Below are 22,720 nucleotides of genomic sequence, written 5' to 3'. Positions count from 1 at the left end.
TTACCATCTTCTCTCAAATCCAGGGCTTCCAGAGCCACGTCCTCCCAGGGCAGCAGAGGCCTGGACTGTGGTCTCTGTCACATTCTGAAAGCATCATCCTGAGGGTGCTGTTGAGGGTCCTGTGTGCTAGCTGTTTTCCTGAGGGCTGCGGAAAGGAAGGGCATAATTGGTCCTCTGTTTGGCAGTTTGAGATAGGCCATGGACATAAGGGGGTGGGATCAGAGCCATCTCTTAGAAGCAAGAGCACACAAGCTTTTACCAGGAGAGAACAGCCTAATTCTACTCTGCAAGGATCCACATTGTATAGAGCCAATGGGCAAGGAATGTGTTTCTCGGTTCATGAGTATTTGAGCAGAGAGAGCTTTAGAAATAAAGCACACTCAAGACCTTCTACTCAGCATCTCTGCAAATGGGAGCTTTTCCTTCACTGTGTCAATCTAAGCCTTTCTTTTGCTTTTGTACCATCCCATTATCTTGGTTGTGTGTCTTGGAGTTTATATCATTAGTTTTCTGTAACGTTCGCATTGCTCAGAATGGAGTTAAGTTTTCTGTGGATAAATGGATAGGCAAGGCGACCTTGAGGCCCAGAAAAGACAAGCAGCTCTGGAGAGCATAGGGATATGTGTGAAGAAACAGGCTGGAAGGAGACCTCAGCAGAAACAGAAGTGACATATGGACCTGTTGGGATCTAGGAAAAGTCTTTTTTAGTCACTTTCTTATTAAGTATGTATTTAGTGCTTCCTATATGTGTAGCACTTTGAAGTTCTGCGGCTTCAATGGTGAGCAAAACAGATAAAAATTCCTGCCCTCAATAGAAAAATAGGTCATTAACAAAATATGAGTAAAATATAGTGTGTGTGAGATGTGAAAATGTTATAAAGAAACATAAACAGGGAGGGACGATGGAGAGTGCAGGCGGGAGGCTGGGGTTGTGGTTTAAATGGAGCAGGGTGGTTAGGGAGGCCTCACTGAGAATGTGATGTCTGCACAGAGACCTGAGGAGGCCAGGGATTGAGCCATCACATTTAAATCTCCTAACAATCTCTCGGGAGACAGTTTTTATCTTCATTTCACACATAAGATGACTCCGAGGACTTAAATAAATTGCCCAAGTCCCCTCATTCTTGGAATGGCAGGGCGGGGAGTCTTGGTTTGTAGGGCTGTTTGAAATCAGCTGTCATGGGGTTAAAATGCAGATCGCTGAACCAGCTGTGGTTACCCTAAATCTATGCAGTTAGAGAACTACTGTTATTTCCAGAGATAGGAAGCAGGCTGGGAGAGTCTAGGTGTTAGGTGGGCAGGGCCAAAAGCAGGAAATACTTAACGTGAAGAAAAGGCAAGCCATTGTCAAACTGGAAATGAAACGTGAATGGGGAAAATTGGCATGGTTGGAAAAGAGGAGCTAATTTGATGGACCAGTTACTATATGTTAAATTGGTGAATTAATGAACAAGCAAACACGTGAAATGTTTTAATCCTCACAGTTCTATGAGATAAGTGCCCTTTATCAGGTACTTTTAGTGCAGATCAGGAAACTGAGGCACAGAAAAGTTAAGTGTCTTGTGCAAGGTTTTGCAGCTAGTGAATGACAGTGTCAGAATTCAAAGCCAGGCAGGCTGGCACCAGAGCCTCCATCCACAACCACTGCACTACCTTGCCTCTGTAGACCATCTTTGTATGCAGTATCTAATGGGCGCTTACTATTCTCCAGGAGTCGTTCTGTTTCCCACGTTTGTGTTTTAAGTTGCTTACGACTCGTGACCACTGGATTACACATAAGAAATCTTTATAGAGAGCTCACGTGGTTTGTCTGAGGTAGCATTGTGGTCATGGTTCAGATGCAGGCAGGCTGGCCCCAGAGCCTGACCTGTCACCACTGCAGGATCCTGCCCCTCATGATGAAAGAGGATTCTGATCTGGGCAGAACATACATGCAAAAGGTAGCAGAGAGAGAAAATAGGAAAAGCCCGTAATGGGAGGGTAGAATATTCAAAGCACACACTTTTAACAAATCTGAAGGAATGGAATCTTTTAGGAAATGTTATCAGATGAGAATCAATACAAGTCCCCCATCTGCCAGATGCCTTCTTTTGGCATGAGAGTGAACTATATCAGGGCTAAGTGCCCATAAGAGCAGACATTCTTTATGTAATTATGTGTAGGATTAGTCAAATAGTGGTGAGGATAATTCCTGATGCGAGCAGAGTACTCTGCACTTCTCAGGGAGGTCTCAGATCTGTTGCCTTATTTGACCTTCACAGTCATCAAGGGATGTTGCAGAAGGAAGTCTACATAGTGTCATGGCCGAAGTTGCCAGCAAGTACCAGAATGCACACCTATCCCATCATTCTCTTGCAGGTCTTGGATGGAAATTAAGTAAATTGGCCCTTCCCCAGGTTTAAGCAAGAGAATCTGGCAAACAAAAATATACATTATTCTTCATGCAGTCCAGATTTGCCTCAATATAAGAAATTTTCAGTATATGTAGAATTACAAGTGTATATAATATGCAAAGAAATTAACTTTCTTTTCATAAGAATAGCTTTTATTTGTGTTTACTGTAAAACAGGGACCATCCTAAATACTTTATTGCTTCATCTCGTTTAATCCTCACATAAGTATTTTGTACATAGAAAGACCAAGGATTACACAGTCTAACAATGGGCCCAAAGCCAAAGCCATGCAGCTAGGAAGCAGGAGAGCAGGGATTCAAATGGAGCCCCTCTATCTAAGGATGGAAGGAGAAATGGAAAATGGGTGCATTTTAGAGTCAAGAAAATGCGAAACACTGTGTCTCTCCAGTACCACCTGGCCAATGAGCCCTCATGGCACCCATTCCTTACCTTTTGGAGAGGGGGTATTGTCTGCCCCCATGGCAGTACAATTTTGACTTTTTATAATGAGTGAATTAAAAAAATAATCTCTTCCTTAATATACTTGGCTTTATCTGAAGCATATTCTGTGAGGTGAAATCGTGTGTGAGTGACAGTGGTATAGGCATATAAGACTGTCTGTATCTTAATATACTAAGTGTCATGTAGCATGTGTGTCACTACCTTTTGGTGACAATAATCATCATTCTGAGAAGCTGCCAAGGACAGGACAGGGACTTGGAAAGCTCCAAGCGCATTATTTTTCTGCCATTCCTTTTCACTGCCTTTTCCCCGTGGTCTCTGAAGGGCATTTGACCTGTGTGTTAATATTCCAGTTCCATTTGACCTCCTGCGTGGTGACAGGTGGTCCAGATGCTTTTGTTACTTGATATGAGACTTAACAGACTGCCAACCGGTGGTCTTAGCCTCATGGTTTTCATCATTTTTAAATGGAAAACAGGAGTGGGTTTCAGGAGTGCCTAGGCTCCAGTAGAAATCAAACCTTTCTCAAAACACTACCTGAATGACCCTCAAGCTAGATGACTTTCACCCCGTTAGATGCTGCCTGCCTTTGGTGTTGAGTTTCGATTTTCTTAGTTACCGGGTGAACCAATTTGCAATCTAAACTTCATTCGTTCTAGCCTGCATCCCTGCAGAGATGATGTTTCAGAACAGAATCATGTTGTCCAAAAGACCCCAGTGCATGAAAGAAGCAAGTTTCCTTTTATTAAGAACCTTTTCTGTGAAAGCTGTATTTCTGCCAAGCCTCAGTATTCACTTCTATTTCCTTTCCTACCTGTAAACCACGTGCCCTCTTAGGAGCTGGGGAAGGCATCAGTAGAGATCAGGTGGATGAACAGCTGTGAAACTATAGATATTCTTTATGTATAGGCAGACAAAAGTGTGTCTGGAGGTAACCCCCACCCCCATTCCAAGAAGGAGTTAGGTTTGACAATCCAGTCTCTTAACATCATAATTCCTGGTCAGATGAATCTAACTTTGGCGGGTTATACATATTAGCATCTATAAGAAATACCTGGCCTGGGAAACATACTAGGAACAATGGCATGACTAATATATTGCTTCTTGACTTCACATGGAAACACAAGCCCAGCATTGTCACTGACCTGGTGGGCAAACTTCTGACAGTAATTATCGTTGGAAAATCTTGCAAAACTAATTTAATAAACACAATTATTTAATTATAGCACTTCGATAGCGTTCTCCTCTTTCCTCTCTCTCCCTCCATTCCTCCTTCCATCTTCCCCACTCCTTTATGACATCTGAAGTCCACTAATTACTGAGCTCAATTTTCAGGCTGTGTCTTAGGTTTGACAGAAATGCTAAAGTTGAAATTAGACTTGCAGTCTCCCCTCTTTTCGGCATTTGACTATCTGTTGTCTCTTCTTAGTCTTGATTCTCTGTTGTGAGTTTTGACTTGGTTTTTTTCTGAGACAGAATGATTTCTGTCAGGTTCTGGGAACTCCCCTCCCACCCGATGAAGAAGTTTTGGGGAGGAGTTATGAGCCCTGCGTTGAACTGTGCACTAGGTACAAATCTGCAGTGCCTTCTATTAAAATGTAAAATGATCCGTTGAGTCATCCTCCCTCTGGTTTGACTCAGATGCTTTATGGCTCACTTTGCATGTCATTTCTCTGTAATGATTTCCCCATGGAGAAGGGTGTCTGATAGAATCCAGGCAGACTGAAGATTGCTCTGAGTCAAATGGATCTGTTATTCTTTTAGTATTAACCCTTATCTCTCAGTTTCCCATCCTTGTATTTTCCCTGAAGGAACTTTAATGAAGTAAATAGGTTCCACCACCCTCATTTAGCCTTCTAATCACTGTTCACAATTTCTTCTCACATTAGCAGCGTGAAGCTCTAGGGTAATATTTCTCTGGCTACAAGGGGAGGAAAGGGGACACTGGGAGAGAATATTTCACACAGATGCCCTGATAAAGAGAAATGCAGAAAAGAAATGACTTTTCTCTGTCCTCTAACTCCTAATAGGCACGAAGCAAATGCTAATAGGAAGCAGAGATTAATGTATGAGAAATGAATATAAATGGAGAACATAGACACAAAGAAGTAATACCAGAGACAAACTGGAAGTAACAATATAGAAAAGAAGACTTGCCAAGAGTAGAAAATGACCTATCCCAGAAGAATAGATGGAGGCTTTGGCTTTACTCTTAACTGGGGGGTTACACAAAAGAAGCAAAAGCAAGCATCAACATATAAAAAAGACCAGTGCGATGATCACAAAGCTGCATATCCAAATGTGCCCATGGCTAAGTTGCACGTTTTCTCCCTGGTCCACACACCCACTGCCCCGCCACCACCAACCACCACTAACAGTAATCATGCCCCTTGGATGGCCTGACATGGGCTCTCTTTCACCCGCTGATTTCATCTCCTTTTTGAGATGACAGTTTATGCACCATGCTATTGTTAAATCCCAGTTGTAGCCTTCTCTCTGGCCCGCTAAACAGGGTAGTCTCATCTGACATCGCTGGGTGGAGACGAGGAGAGGATGGACACCCCGCTTAATTCCAGAGCCACATACCTAAGACAGCTTTTGAGGGAGACCCTGACCTGCACACCAGAGCACTGTTTTGGCCATGGGAAGAGAATGCTGAGCTATTGCTCAGTACTGATGGGCACTGTGTTCCATTAATGTGTGAAAGTTGACCTTTGATTCATCCTTTGGGTTGACTCTGTTTATAAGGGGGAAAGTTCACACTGTTATTGGATGGGTCTTCCCCTCTTCTTCATCTCTCTCAAAAGTTATGTGATGGCATTTTTCCCTTCCAGCCAGTTGTGTTCTTTTGAGCATCTCTAGCTTCCTTGAAAAGTCTTCTTGGGAACCACAGTTAGAAAAGCTTATGTTTCAGGATTTTCCTAAAGTTCCTATACTTTCATAGAACCATAGAAACTAGAACTAAAAAGTCACCTAGTTTATTTCCTCCTTGCATAGATAAGGAAATGGAAGTGCATGAAGTGATTTGGTTTTAACAAGAGAGAAGACAAAACACAAGATCTCTGAGAAAAGTTTTACTGCAAAGCAAAGGCCTGGGCTCAGATTTCTTACCATCTCCCAAAAGGCCTCAACCCTGTATTTGGCCCATTTTTGTAGATTATTACTGAAAACGTACAACTTGGAATTGGTTAGATTTAATTGCCTTTAAGGACCTTCCTGACCATAAGTTGAAGGATTTAAGGTGTGGGTGTGTTTTTTTTCATTTGAAGCCCAAAGTGCACCCTAGGACCTTTGTGATTAAGTCACAGAACCTAAAGGAGGTGCTCAATAAATACTTGAGTTGTTAACATTCTCCTACAGCCTTTAATTTGGGGGAGCTGGAATATATATATAGTAGATGTAGAAAAGTGCATAAAACAAATGTATAACTTAAAGTGGGAATATGTTTACCTGTCACTCATGTCAAGAAATAGAGCATGCAACAGCACCCCTGAAACCCCACGGTGTCTCTTTCCGGTGAACACTGCCTTGCTCTAAATGGAACCTCTATTCTGAGTCTTTTCTTTACAGTTTTGCCACCTTTATGTCTTAGTTCAGGCTGCCATAACAAAGTACCATAGGCTGGGTGGCTCAAACAACAAACATTTATTTCTCACAGTTCTGGAAGTTAGAAGTCTAAGATCAGGATGCCAGCATTGTCTAGTTCTTGGTAAGGGCTGTCTTCCGGGTTTATAGACAGCCATCTTCTTGTGTCCTCACATAGCAGAAAGAGAGTAAGAGGGGGTCTCTTATGAGGACATTAATCCCATTCATGAGGGCTCTACCCTTATAACCCAATCACTCCCAAAGGCCCCACCTCCAAATACCATTATACTGGGGATTAGGATTTCCACATACAAATTTTGAGAGGACACATTTACTCCATGTGTTAGTTCTCACACTGCTATAAAGAAATACCTGAGACTGAGTAATTTATAAAGAAAAGAGGTTTAATTGGTTCACAGTTCTGCAGGCTGTACAGGAAGCATGGTGGTATCTGCTTGTGGGGAGGCCTCAGGAAACTTACAGTCACGGTGGAAGGCAAAGCTGGAGCAGGCGTCTTCATGTGGCCAGAGCAGGAGGAGGGAAGAGAGAAGGAGGGGGAAGGTGCCACACACTTTTTAAACAACTACATCTCACGATAACTCACTATTGAGGTAACAGCTCCAAGGGGGATGGTGTTAAACCATGAGAAACCTCCCCTATGATCCAGTCACCTCCCATCAGGCCCCACCTCCCAATATCGGGGATTACAATTGAACATGAGATTTGGGCAGGGACACAGATCTAAACCATGTCACTCCATAGCAGTATATATCCCTAGATGTTTTTTATCCATTTTTGAGTTTGACATACATGAAACCAGATTGTATGTTATTATTCTGTGCCTTGTTTCTGTAGCTCAGTATTCAGCATTAGGTTTGTGCAACTCCTCCACGTTGCTGCATGTGGCTCTAATTTGCTTTGTTCCATTATATGAATATATAAATATATCTCAGTGTATTTATGCATTCTGCTATGGATAGACATGATGTTGTTTCCAGTTGGGAGTTATTCTGCACAATTCTGTGAACACTCTTTATACAGAGTTTCTGTTACAGATATGCAGGAGTATCTCTAGGGTATAACCTAGGCATGGAATTACTCGGTCATAATCTATGCATATCTTCAACTTTACTAGGTAATGCCAAACTGTTTTCCAAAGAAGTTGATCTGACCATCAATGCACTTGATATTGTCAAACTTTCTTATTGTTTCTAGGTTGGTGGCTATATATCTTTAATTCTTTATTACCTTTGGACCAATACATACAGTCTGCTGCCAACATTCTAATATTTCTTCCACCTTAGTTTCTGTATCAGACTGTGACTCTCCATTTTGGTTACATTCATTCATTCATTCATTTTTGAAACGGAGTCTTGCTCTGTTGCCCAGGCTGGAGTGCAGTGGCACGATCTTGGCTCAATGCAACCTTTGCCTCCTGGGTTCAAGCAATTCTTGTGCCTCAGCCTCCTGAGTAGCTGGGATTACAGGCATGCACTAATACACCCAGCTAATTTTTGTATTTTTAGTAGAGACAGAGTTTCACTATGTTGACCAGGCTGGTCTCCAACTCCTTGCCTCAAGCAATCTGCCCACCTTGGCCTCTCAAAGTGCTAGGATTACAGGCATGAGCCACCGCGCCTGACCGATGTCGGTTACATTTAAATATAGGAAAAGTGCTAGTAGTTGCCACTACTTTATTACCAGATATTTTGGAAATTTGGGTTATTTTTTATTTTGGCCTATTTGAAAGAATAAACAAGCAGCAATAATAACAAAAATTAGCAAAAAAAATTGGGACTTGCTACGATTCTTCCTTTCTAAAGTTTTTGGTATATTTTTCAGCAGTGCAGTAAAAACCATTGTCAGTAAATTGAACTTTCCCCTAGAAGGTCAAGGAAAATAGAAGTTTATACTGAATTACGAGAACCATTCAGAGCTATTAAGGATTTGATGATACAATTGCAAGTGCTTCCTCCTAACAACAGCCTTAAATTTCAGTTCCCTTGGCACTAACTAGTATGCAGGCAGATGGAGTGTTTGAGTAAATAAGGAACACAAAACGTTTTAGCTGCTCCATGTCAGGGCCCTTACTTTAGCTATCTAAGGCATTAGGGACATTAAGTGACAAGCACTGCAGTTTTCCATTAGAAAATACTGAAATTGGATTGCTTTTCACTTAAAGTAAGAAGTTTTAGTCTTGATGCACTAGAAAGTGTTTCCAATCCAAAAGTAATAAGTAAGTAATTTTTATAGCACTGTGCACTCTAAAATGTCTATGGACTTGAAAACTTTTTTTAAAAGCATGTTTTATAAGAGCAGAAATTTACTCAGCAATTACTAAATAATTTAGTGTTTGATTCACAGAAGTATTTACTTAATGCACTGTTTCTGGGACAAATGTAGTTTGAATTTCAAGTGAAATGGTTTATAATTTGGTCTTTTTCATTACCTGCAAGGCATATTCATTTCTTTTCATCTGAAGCACTCTAGACATGACAGGTTGTCTGAAAATCTTAACATTCTACTTTTTTGTGAATTGCAGCTTTTCAGATCCCACTGTGATTTTTTTGTTGGTTTTTTTTTTTTTTTTTTTTTTTTTACTTTTTTGCTTTATACTTTTACCTGCAGAACTATTAGACATTTTCATTTCTGAATATGACCCAATAATGAGTGAAGAGTGAATGAGTGAGTTAATGAGTAAGTCTGTATTCATTAATACTATACCTTCGAGTAATAAGAGTTGTGGTCTGTGTAGCTTCTTAAGGGGATGAATATACTATGATAAAATAATAGTAATTAACTTTTACTGCTGAACCATATGATGAGATGATTGGGGTATATGTGTATGTACATGTGCAGCTGGGTTTTTTTGGCCTGCAAAAAGAAGAATGAGATCCAGCCAAAACCCAAATGAGAACCTTTGGAAAGCTTCCTTACAATCTGATTTCAGCTAATGTCTACATACTTTAACACGTTGTCTAATGCTTAAAGACTGGCTGTCATACTCCTCCATGCTATTCTGGGTTCTGTTACTCACTATAAACCATTTCATTCTCAGATCACATGGGTCCTGCTGCAGATTTCAGGATTTGCTGCATGGAGGAGTGGGGGGCGGAGGGGAATGTTGTTTAATTAATATTAGTAAGGCAAATGAAAAAAGAAAACCTAGTGGAAACAGGAGAAGCAGAATTCAGTTTGGCATTGGCCAGTCAAAAGCAGACAAATTGGAGGGAGTTCATAGAAGAGCACCTGTCTTAGCCTGTTTTCTGATACTCTAACTGAATACCTAAGACTGAGTAATGTATAAAGAAAATTATTTCTTACACTTCTAGAGGCTGGCAAGTTTGAGGTCTAGGGGCCGCATCTGGTGAGGGCCTTCTTGCTGATGAGGACTGTCTGCAGAATCCCAAGGTGGCACAGGGCATCACATGGTGAGGGAGCTCATGAGAGAGGGCCAAACTGACTTTTGTAACAAACCCACTCTCATGATAACTAATGCACTCCTTCAATAACCCATTAATTCATTAATCCATGAGGGCAGAGCCTTCATGTCCCAATCATCTCTTAAATGCCCTGTGTCTTAATACTGCCATATTGGGGATTAAGTTTCAACATGATTTTCACAGGGGACAAACATTCAACCCATAACAATGCACCCATGATAATTGGAGGTTGAGAAGGGCTGACTGATTTTTAAAGAAAGCAGAAAGGTATGTTCCATTATGTTTGAAGAGGAACCAACAAGGAGGGGTAGGTAAAGGCCAAGGGGAAGAAAGTAATACTGACATGGCATAAAGAATTATTATCCAGAAATAATGTAATATGTTCAAGAAAATCTTCAGACAGGTTAAAGTCTAGCAACAGCTTCATGAAAGTGATACATTTTAGATTATACCATTTGATGAACAAAACTAATACTTTTTCAGTGTTTTCCAAAGCTCTCAAGTAAGTTTAGCCCAAAAAGCAGATGCCCATGTTTATGTGACTGTCACAGCCTCCTTCATCAACTTAGGATGCTTATATTGCTACATCTCTGTTTTTCTAAACCTGCCCTGTTAGCAGAATATGGAGTCTACTCTTGAGAACTTCAGCTGTCTTAGAGCCCAGAAAGAGCAGGGGTTTGGGTCCTAGTTTCTACTCTCCCAGAAGCCTGTGGTTTCCTTGTATATTTGTTGTCCACCCCATTCCCTGTAACCAGCTCTGCAGGGGCAGTTTTGTTAAGCCATGCAACATCAACGACAATATAACAGGGCACATAAACAGTCTTTAGAAGGTCAAAGAAAACTAGCTTCTCTCAGTTAAAATGACAGTATCCCACTCTTTGTGATCAATCAGGTATATTTCTTTTATAGACTTATAGAATTGTAGATCTGGAAGAACACTATTGGTCTTCTAGTTCATGCTTTTCATTTTACAAACATGGAAGCAGGCCCCCAAACAGTTAGGCAATTTGTCCAGATCCACAAAGTTGGTCAATGCTGGAGCTAAACCAAAAGCCCCAAACATCCCTGGTCCACTCGTGTTTCCACTGCACTTCACTTTCATTTCTCTTTTTATTTTCTTTCATTTCATGTTTCATTAAAGAATTTATGGCTTTGTGTCTTTCAACACAAGCTTCTATCTTGGTGTAGGCACATTAATATGTATTACCCATAAATGAACTGGAAAAATGAGATGTCCCTTATAAATCTCCTACTTTTTATGAATTGAACACACCATCCGTGACCTAGAACATTGAATGCTCCACCAAGTTTTGAGTGTTTCCTTATACATGCAAGCTATTATGATTTTTAACTCAATAATTTCTATAGACTAATTGAGGAGACTCAGTGTGGTAGGAGAAAGAGTAATAATTTGATAACTAAGAATGGAGAAAACAAATCAGAATTGAGACCCTATATGGGAGATAAGAAAATCCTGAAAACATTCCACAAAAATGAAGGACTAATAAGAAGCCAGAATAGAAAATATTTGTCTTCTTACTAGATAATAAAGAATTTAGCAGCAATTTCCTAGTCATTGACAGAAGCCAGGTGAACTCGATCTTACCCCATGGCTTAGGGTCATTATAACTGAATTGTGTTATTTAGAATGCTACTCTAATTCCATTTAAAAAATGATTCCAGATAACAAACATCACAAAAATGTTATCTTTTATTGGAATACCAAAGAGCTAATAATTCTTCACAGAGGCATCTTTGTAATTGAGTATTACAAACCATTATATATGGCAGAGCAAAGTTTATACTATGTGGTTTGCATTGTGATAAGTTATTGTTTATAAAGTGTTTGGAGTAACTGTAGCATAAAAAATAAACCTATGGCTTTTACTTTCAGCCAAGATGGAGTAATAGGTTCTAGATTTACCCATTCTCCTAAAACAACTATAGAAACAGATAAAATATATGAAATAATGGTTTTTAAGACATGGGACATCAGGAACCAAAAGATAGTAATCCCCAGGAAAGGAAAACAAACTGAGCTCAGCATACTGCTTTGAGAGTTTCTAGGCCATGGCACAGGAAGGAAGAACCAAGGAAGAGCTAGCTGACTCTTCAATTGAAGAGACAGAGCTAAGAGTCTGGAAAGATGATAATAGAGTTCAGAAAGCAGGGTAGCAGAGAAGAGAGAGCTGCAGAGAGAGAACTCCAGAGATCTGCAGAGAGTTTCCCTTTAATATTCTGCAGAGTACTGATCAGCAGATGCAGGTAAGAAAACTACCCAAGGATGGAGAGACAGCCACCCAAAACAAAGGGAACTCAGAGAACTGGGAATAACATCATTTCCTACTAGCCAGACTAGAAAACACATATATCAGGGGTCATTAGATAGAGTACTCAGAAGTGTCTTGAATCAGTAGTAGGGAGTAATGAACCCTAGAGTAAATGCTGCTTTTCCTATCTAACAAATCTCAAAAGCAAAACCTGAAAGGATCAAACTGCTTCCAGGTAACTCAACTGTGTCTTAGAACAAAGCTCAAGATTATTTATGGGAACACAAAAATATCCAGCATTTAACAAGGTAAATTTTACACTGGCATCCAATCAAAAATGTTCAGTTATGCAAAGAAGCAAGGAAATATAACTCACAATGAAGATAAATAACAATAAAAACTGAACCAGAAGATGTTAGAATTAACAGACAAGGACATTTCAGTAGTTATTATAACTATATTCCAAGTGTTCAAAAAGTTAGAAGAAAGATTAAACATCTTAAGTAGAGACATGGAAGATTTTTTATAAAAGACCAAAGGGGACTTTTAGAGATAAGGACTGCAGTGTCTGAGACGAAAATTATATACTGGAAAAGACTGATGGCAGATTAGACCTTGCAGAAGAAGAGATTAGTGAACTCAAAGGGTTAGCAATAGAAAATAACCAATGTGGCTAGTCATGATGACTCAAGCCTGTGATCCCAGCATTTTGAGAGGCCGAGGTGCGCAGATTATTTGAGGTCAGGAGTTCAAGACCAGCTTGGCCAACATGGTGAAACCCTGTCTATACTAAAAATACAAAAAAATTAGCTGGGTATGGTGGCACACACCTGTAATCCCTGCTACTTGGGAGGCTGAAGCAGGAGAACCACTCGAACCCGGGAGACAGTGGTTACAGTGAGCCAAAGTCACACCACTGAACTCCACCTCAAAGAAAAAAAGAAAAGAAACTATCCAATGTGAAATGTAAGAGATTTCTTTAAAGTACCAAAAGAAAAAAAAAATGGGCATTTGTGAGCGACGGGACAAATGCAGATGGTCTAATATTATATGTAACTCCCCAAGGGAGTTACAAATTTGTGGCAAAAATATTTGAAAAAATGATGGCCAAAATTTTTCCAAATTTGATTAAAACTATCCACATATCCAAGAAGCTCGAGAAACATGAGGAAAACTACACAAAGGCACATCATAATCAAATTGCTCAAAACAAGTGATCAAGAAAAAGTCCTAAAGGCAACAGAGGAAAAACAAAGACATTACATACAGAGGAACAAAGATGAGGATGACAGATTTTTCACTGGAAACAATGCAGGTGAAAAGACAGTGGAATGACAATTTTCAAAGTACTGAAAAGAAAAAAAAAACACCTGTCAACCTGGAATCTATACCCTTCAAAGATAACTTTCAATAATGAAGGCAACAGGCTTTTACAGAGAAAAGTTGAAATAATTTATCACTAGTATACCTGCACTGCAAGTAATGTTACCTCTTATTATTTATATCTTTTTAAAAGATAATTGACTAAACAAAAGTAATAACAATATAGTACAGGGGTTTTAACAAGTAACAAGTAAAATGCATAGTACAATGGCCAGGAAGGGAGAAATGGAAGCATACTACTGTGAGGTTTCTGTGCTTTACACGACATGGTATGATATCACTGAGAGGTAGATTGTGATAACCTAAAGAAGCATATTATGATATCACTGGAAGGCAGATTGTGATAACTTAAAGAAGCATATTATAAATCCTAAAACAACCAATGAAATAACAAAACAACATGCCAATAATTGAAATGAAATTGAATCAAAAAAATAGTTAACACAAAGAGAGTCAGAAGATGAAGGAAAAGAGAACAAAGAACAAATAGAAAACAAGTAGCAAAATGGCAGATCTAAACCTAGCCAAATCAATTGTCACATTAAACATACATGTTTTAACCACCAGAATTAAAACTCAGATGTTTTCAGATTAGATTTTTTTAAAAAGCAAGACCCAATTATATGTTGCTTACAAGAAACACATTTTAAATATAAAAACACAAAAAGCTTAAAAGAATAAGAGTAGAAAAATATATACTGTGCTAACACGAAACAAAAGATGGAGTGACCATGTTAATATGAGACAAAGTAGATTTCAGAGCAAAGAATATTTCCAGGAATTAAAAGGTGACTTCATAGTGATAAAGGAATAAATACTACAAGAAAAAATAAAAACCCTAAATATATATGCATCTAATAGGATTTCAAACTGCATGAGGCAGAAACTAATAGAAATGCAATAACTGACAGACAAGCCTACAATTGTAGCCGGAAAGTTTAGTACTCCTTCTCAATACATGACGGAACCTATAGACAGAAGGTCAGAAAAGATATTAGAAGACTTGAACAACACTCATCATACAACTTAACCTAATTGATATTTACAGGACATTCCAGCCAACAACAGAATATACATTTTTTTCAAGTGCTTATGTAGTATTTACCAAGGTGGGTCACATTCTGGGACCCAAAACAAGTCTCCATAAATTTAAAAGGATTAAAGTCATATGAAGTTTGTTCTGAGACCACAGTGGAATTAAATCAGAGAGGATTAACAAAAAGATAACTAGAAACTCCCCCAAATATTTGGAAGCCAAAAAACACAGTGTAAATCATTTGTGCATTAAGGAATAAATCAAAAGGGAAATTTTAAAGTATTAAGAATTGAGTAAAAATTAAAATTAAACATTTCAAAATTTGCAAGATACTGCTAAAACAGAGTGAAATTTATAGCATTAAAGCCTGTGTTAGAAAAGACAAAAAAGATCTCAGATTAGTGGGCTCAACTACCACCTTAGGAAACTGGAAAAGAAAAAAAGACCCAATTAAACCCAAAGTAGGTAAAATAAAGGATATAACAATGAGAATAGAGATCAGCAAACTAGAAAATAGAATAATTTTTAAAAACTAACCAAAAACTAGTTATTTGAGAATGTCAGTAAAATGATTAAGCCTCTAGCCAGACTGATCAGAAGGAGAAGACACAAATTTTCAGTATCAGTAATATGAGAGGTGACATCAGTACAGATTCAACCAATATTAGAAGGAATGTTTTTAAATACTATATATGGGCTGGGTGTAGTGGCTCACACCTGTAATCCCAGTGCTTTGTGGGGGCCAAAGCAGGAGGATCACTTGACACCAAGAGTTGAAGACCAGCCTGGGTATCATAGTAAGACTCCATCTCTTAAAAAAAAAAAAAAAAAAAAAAAAAAGCTGAACGTGGTGGCACGGCCTATAGTCCTAGTTACTCAGGAGCCTGCGACAGGAAGGTCACATGAGCCCCAGGAGTTTGAGGTTGCAGTTAGCTATGATCACACCACTGCACTCCAGCCAGGGCAACAAAGTGAGACACTGTCTCTTTAAAAAATAAAAAAATAAAAAGGCCAGGAGTGGTGGCTCACGCCTGTAATCCCAGGACTTTGGGAGGCCAAGGTGGGTGGATCACGAGGTCAAGAGATTGAGACCATCCTGGCCAACATGGTGAAACCCGTCTCTACTAAAAATACAAAAATTAGCTGGGCATGGTAGCGCCCACCTGTAGTCCCAGCTACTTGGGAGGCTGAGGCAGGAGAATTGCTTGAATCCAGGAGGTGGAGTTTGCAGTGAGCCAAGATTGCACCACTGCACTCCAACCTGGCGACAGAGCGAGAATCTGTCTCAAAAAAAAAAAAAAAAAATATATATATATATATATATACACACACACACACAATTTTATGCCAATAAATTTGACAATTTAAAAAAATGAATTTATAGTTAAAGAATATCCCAGCTCAGAAGTCTTCACAGGTACATTCTACCAAACATTTAAGGAAGAAATAAAACCAGTTCTACAAAAAGAAAAAAAAAAACCTTTTAGAAAATTAAAGAAGAAGAAATACTTCCCAGCTCATTTTATGAGATCATCGTTACCCTGATGCTAAAACCAGGCCAGAAAACCTATGTAAGAAAACTACAGACAAATCTCCGTATTGAACATAGATGAAAAATTATTAACAAAATGTTAGCAAATTGAATCCAACAATGTATAAGAAGACAAACACAGGGCTGGGCGCAGTGGCTCATGCCTGTAATCCCAATACTTTGAGAGACCAAGGTAGGAGGATTGCTTGAGGCCAGGAATTCAAGAGCAGCCTGGGCAACATAGCAAGGCCTTATCTCTACAAAAAAAAAAAAGAAATAATTAGCCAGATATAGTGGTACACACCTGTAGTCCTAGCTACTCAGGAGGCAGAGGCAGGAGATTGTTTGCGCCCAGGAATTCAAGGTTGCAGTGAGCCATGAGTGCCACTGCAGAAAAAGAAAGAAAGAAAAAGAGGCCGGGCACAGTGACTCACACCTATAATCCCAGCACTTTGGGAGGCCGAGGCGGGCGGATCACAAAGTCAGGAGATCGAGACCATCCTGGCTAACTTGGTGAAACCCTGTCTCTACTAAAAATACAAAAAAATTAGCCCAGTGTGGTGGCAGGCACCTGTAGTCCCAGCTACTTGGGAGGCTGAGGCAGGAGAATGGCGTGAACCCGGGAGGCAGAGCTTGCAGTGAGCTGAGATCGCTCCACTGCACTCCAGCCTAGGCGACAGAGCGAGACTCCATCTCAAAAAAAAAAAAAGAAAAAGAAAAAGAAAGGGAACACGAGGGGAGGGGAGGGAAGGAAGGGGAGGAGAGAGGGAGAGAAAGAAATAAAACTTCCTCAGCTCAATAGGAGCATCTATGAAGCATCTATAGCTAACGTCGTACAAAATGGTGAATGGTTGAATACTTTCTTCCTAACATCAGGAAGGCAAGGATATTTAGTCTCACCACCTCTATTCAGCATTGAACTAGAGCTTCTAGACCATGCAGTAAGGTAAGAAAAAGACATTAAAATTATCCAAATTGGAAAAAATGTAAGAGATCTTTATTCACAGACAACATAATCTTCTATGTAGAAAATACCGTGGAATCTACCAAGAAGAAACAGGCTATGAGAACTAATAAGCAAGGTTTCCAGATACAAGATCAAAATACAAAAATTATTTGTATGTATATACTAGCAGTGAAAAATTAGAAATTGAAATTAAAAGACTGCCATTTACAATGGCATCAAAAATATTCATACTTAGGTATAAATCTGACAAAAGAGGTATAAAAGACCTATATACTACTATAAAACGTTGCTGAGGTCCCAGTGTGGTGGTTCACACCTGTAATCCCAGCACTTTGGGAGGCTGAGGAGAGACCAGGAGTTCGAGACCAGTCTGGCCAACCTGGCGAAACCCATCTCTACTAAAAATACAAAAATTGGCCAAGCATGGTGGCGCATGCCTCTTTAATTCCAGCTACTCCGGAGGCTGAGGCAGGAGAATCACTTGAACCCGGGAGGTGGAGGTTGCAGTGAGCCAAGATCACACCACTGCACTCCACCTGGGTGACAGAGTGAGACTGTCTCCAAAAAAATTTTTAAATTAAAATATTGCTGAGAAAAAAAAATTCTTTTTTTTTTTTTTTTTTTGAGATGGAGTCTTGCTCTGTTGCCCAGGCTAGAGTGCAGTGGCACCATCTCAGCTCACTGCAACCTCTTCGTGCTGGGTTCACACAATCTCCTACCTCAGCCTCCCAAGTAGCTGGGATTACAGGCACACGCTACCATGCCTGGCTAATTTTTGTATTTTTAGTAGAGATGGGGTTTCAGCATGTTGGCCAGGCTGGTCTCACACTCCTGACCTCAAGTTATCCACCTGCCTTGGCCTCCCAGAGTCTTGTGATTACAGGCGTAAGCCACCATGCCTGGCTGCTGAGAAAAATTTAAGATGATCTAAATAAAGAGACTGTGTTCATGGGTCAGAAGATTCATTATTGTTAAGATGGCAGTTCTTCCTAAATTCATCAGTAGATTCAGTACAATCTCAGTGAAAATTCCAGCAGACTATTTTGTAGAAATTGGCAAGCTAATTATAAAATGTATATGGAAATGCAAAGGATCAAACTAACTTTGAAAAAGAGCAAATCAAGACACTATGATAGTAACATAAAAGTAGATATAGAGGCTGGGTACAGTGGCTCACATCTGTAATCGCAGCACTTTAGGAGGCTGAGGTAGGAGGATCACTTGATGCCAGGAGTTTGAGACTAGCCTGGGCAATATGGCGAGACCTCATCCACTCATATATACACATACACACACACACACACACACACACATATTTTTTTTTGAGACAGAGTCTTGCTCTGTCACCTAGGCTGGAGTGCAGTGGTGTGATCTCGGCTCACTGCAACCTCCACCTCCTGGGTTCAAGCGATTCTCCTGTCTCCGCATCCTGAGTAGCTGGGATTACAGGCACGTACCACCACACCCAGCTAATTTTTGTATTTTTAGTAAAGACGCAGTTTCGCCGTGTTGGCCAGGCTGGTCTCGAACTCCTGACCTCGTAACCTGCCCGCCTCAGCCTCCCAAAGTGCTGGGATTACAGGCATCCAAAAAATATTTTTAAATTAGCCAGATACAGTGATGCACACCTGTAGTGCCAGCTACTGCTGTGAGCTATGGCCACGCCACTGCACTCCAAAGTGATACCCTGTCTCCACAAAAACAAAACAAAACAAAAGTAGACAAACATAAAAATAGTAAAAGAGTCCATAAATAGATTCATCCGTATATAAACAACTGATTTTCAGTAAAAGTACAAAGGTAATTCGGGAGAGAAAAGAGTCTTTTTAACAATGCTGCGGGAACGATTGGATATTTCTATGCAAAAGGAAAAAAAGAACCTCAATCCACACATGTTACCTATACAAAAATTAACTCAAAATGGGCCATAGACCTAAATGTAAGGGCTAAAAAAATAACACTTCTAGCAGAAAACATAAGAGAAAATCTTTATGACCTTGGTTTAGTTTTTTAGATGTGACACCAAGATGGTTTTTTGGCTTCATCAAATAAAGACTTTCTGTTCCTTGAAAGACACTTTTAAGAGAATCAAAAGACAAGCTACAGACTGGGAAAAAATTTTTACAAGTCATGTATCTGATAAAGGACTTTTGTTCAGAATATATGAAGAACTCTTAAAACTGAAAAATAAGAAAACAACCCAATTAAAAATGGGCAAAGAATCTAAATAGACATTTCTCCAAAGAAGATATACAGAGGTCAAATAAACACATGAAAGATTCTCAACAACTTCGGGCATTAGAGAAAGCAAATTAAACCCAAAAAGAAATATAATAAACCTATTACAAGTCCAAAACTAGAAAGACTGACCATACCAAATGTTGGCAAGGATGTGAAGAAACTGGAACTCATACACTGCTGGTGGAAATGTAAAATGTTACAACCACTTTAGAAAACAGTGGCAGACTCTTTAAAAGTTATGCTTACACATACCGTATGATACATTCTACTCACAAGTATTTACCCAAGAGAAGTGAAAGTATATGTCCATCCAAAGAATTGTACCTGAATGTTCACAGCAGCTTTATTTGTAAAGAAATACTGGAAACAACCTAAATATCCACTAATAGATGAATAGATAAAAAAAAAAGTTATGCTATATTTATACAATAGGATACTAAGTAATAAAGGAACAAACTTGATATATGCAGCAACATGGATGAATGGTGAAATAACTATGCTGAATAAAAGAAGCCAGATATAAAAGAATATGTAGTTTATGATTCCATTTATATGAAACTCTAGAAAATGCAAGCTAATATAGAGTGTCAGAAAGCTGATCAGTCGTTGCAGGGGTGGGGTACAGAGGGGTACAAGGGAGAAATTATTACAAGGGCCTTAAGGAGACTTTTGGTGATGATGGATTTGTTTACTATGTTTATTCTGATGATGGTTTCACAGTTACGTACACAATCAAAACATCAAATTGCTCACTATAAATATGTGCAGTTTATTGTGTGTTAAAGCTGTTTTAAAAAAATAAGAAAGCCAAAAAGAAAGTAGGACTCACTACTGGAATTCTTACTGCTCTAGTAAACATTACAGAAAAACTATGTAACTATATAAATTAATTACAGATACTGTATTTTAAAATACCTCAGTGGGGCCAGGCTCAGTGGCTTATGCCTGTAATCCCAGCACTTTGGGAGGCCGAGGTGGGTGGATCACCTGAGGTCAGGAGTTCAAGACCAGCCTGGCCAAGATGGCGAAATCCCATCTGTACTAAAAATACAAAAAGTAGCTAGGCATGGTGGCATATGCCTGTAATCCCAGCTACTCAGGAAGCTGAGGCAGGAGAATCACTTGAACGCAGGAGGTGGAGGTTGCAGTGAGCTGAGAATCACACCATTGCACTTCAGCCTGGGCGACAAGAACAAAACTCCCTCTCAAAAAAAAAAAAAAAGAAAAAGAAATATTTCAATGGATATTTTTTAAAGCAAAGAACCTTTTGTAAAAGTAATCTTGACTGTTGAATGCATCTTTTTTCATGACTGCTATTGTGATATATTGTGTTTCCTTAAAGGGGATGTACATCAATTCAGCTGGGATAACGACAGCACAGTTCCACATCTTTCTAAGAGCTGAGCAACTATAGCGTTATGGCAGTTGTGCTTTGCCTTGAAGTGGCAGAGGGCAGATGCAATAGCTGACTCTGCTGAGTCTTCAGCGTGCAGACAGTTTGGTTCACTTTTTAAATATGTATTGTGATTTGATGTTTACTCTACTTGGCATCTCAGCCAAATTTCACCTTAGGAACTTACATGTACTTCATCAAGACAACATTACAAATACTTCAAAATGATTCATTTCCTCTTCACACAAATCTAAGTTAGTCCTTGCATAGAGGCTATTTACATGTGAAATTTCTTTTTCAGCCTTCTAACAAAATCAGAACCACCAAGTTTTAAAATACCAATGTGTTTTAAATGTTCTATTAAAAGATCTGGCTTTGTTACCATGGGGTAAAAGAATGCGGTAAGTAGGAAGCATAAAAGTCAGCTGTGGAACTTGACTTTCCAGATATGTTTCCTGAGCTCATTGTACAGAGTAAGCACAAATATGCTGATTGGCAATTCTCCTTCCTGCCATGCTCATGGCAGTGGGACACAGGAACCATGATGTTCTTTCTCACCTCCTCTCTCTCATCCTACAGCTGTGGTGACTCAGCCTTTCTTTCTTTCTTTCTTTCTTTCAGGGTGTGAACGGCATGTCTGTGGATGAGAAGCCTGACTCCCCCATGTATGTGTATGAGTCCACAGTCCACTGCACCAACATCCTCCTGGGCCTCAATGACCAGCGGAAAAAGGATATTCTCTGTGACGTGACTTTGATCGTGGAGAGGAAGGAGTTCCGGGCCCACCGGGCTGTGCTGGCCGCATGCAGTGAATACTTTTGGCAGGCGCTGGTTGGACAGACAAAAAATGACTTGGTGGTCAGCTTGCCTGAGGAGGTACAGTAATTTGGTTTGTGTGATTGTTAATGAATGTTTATTGACTTACAGAAAACTGGCTGACTAGGAGCTAGAAGATGTACTAGGTGCCATGTCCCCACTCAGGAGTTGATGTCCAAGTCACACGTTAGGTTTGTGGCATAGTCAGTTTCTATTTGATACACTTAAAGTCTCAGAGGCACAGAATATGAATATCTTTCTTGAAGGGAACTGAACCTCACCTGTGGCTCAGTCACTTGTAGTTTCTAGTTCACTTACCCTTCAGGTTTTGAGTGGTTCAGCCTAAGTTTGGCACAGTCCTAGATGTGGGATCTGAATCATTGCTATGATTTCTGTCTTTCAGATGGTGTAAGGATCACTAGATTTCCCTTGAGAGTAAAAGATCGAAAGCATTCACAGCACCTTCTTTGCTTGGGGGAAAAATAAAAGCAACTAGTAATTTTCACCATTAATTCAGTAAGATTCTAAGAAGTGTAAACTTGCTTTTCTCACCATTGTTGAAAACAGCCCACTCAGGTTTCTTAATTACATCAGTGAATATGGTTATTTTGGCACTTTGGGAACACTAGTAGCTGGACCTGGTCTGTCCAGAGATGACATTTAATTGGATGGTTTAAATTGTAGGAACCCAAAAGATGGGCTTCACAATGGCAAACCATTAAATGGTCACCCTTTGAACCATATATACACTTCCTCTTGGTTCATCATCCTGACTTCGGTCATTCCTATGGGACTAAGGATAATACTTTGTGTTCGGGTGGAATCATTCCCTGTGCACCACCAGCACAGTGTGCAGCTCTTGGGCCACCATCAACAGTTACACAAGCTGTGTACTTTGTAACTCCCAGGAGTACAACTCACACCCATAGTTTTTGCAAATAGATTCCCTGGAGTTGTGTGATGTTTGACTAAGCAGCTCTTCACAGCAATCTTAGGAGAAACCAAAGACCCCATCACCCAGGTATGATGCTGATGGTTACAACCAGTATTAAATTGCAGAAGTCACAAACCAGATGCCTTCAGGGGCCTGGCAAATAATATAAATGAGTGAAGTAGGTTGTATATAGGACAGTAGGAAGTGATGGGGCAAGCACCTGCTCCACCAAAAGTCGTCTAAATTCAACAAAAAACAAGAAGCCA

General features: G+C 39.6%; 1 protein-coding gene across 7 annotated transcripts in view; it reads left to right on the top strand.

Moving 5' to 3' along the window:
- The window catches only part of BACH2 (BTB domain and CNC homolog 2), a 368,045-nt gene that overhangs the window by 267,805 nt on the left and 77,520 nt on the right, over window positions 1–22,720 (top strand). For all 7 annotated transcript variants that reach the window (XM_063666431.1, XM_063666430.1, XM_063666432.1 and 4 more), the window contains one exon: window positions 21,326–21,580. In XM_063666431.1, the coding sequence (XP_063522501.1) occupies window positions 21,338–21,580 (243 nt within the window). In that variant the 5' untranslated portion in view covers window positions 21,326–21,337. The remainder of the gene's footprint in view (window positions 1–21,325; window positions 21,581–22,720) is intronic.

This window comes from Pongo pygmaeus, chromosome 5 (assembly GCF_028885625.2).
Source record: "Pongo pygmaeus isolate AG05252 chromosome 5, NHGRI_mPonPyg2-v2.0_pri, whole genome shotgun sequence".
In the NCBI taxonomy this organism is placed as follows: Eukaryota; Metazoa; Chordata; class Mammalia; order Primates; family Hominidae; genus Pongo; species Pongo pygmaeus.
This window is presented reverse-complemented; position numbering and strand designations above follow the sequence as displayed.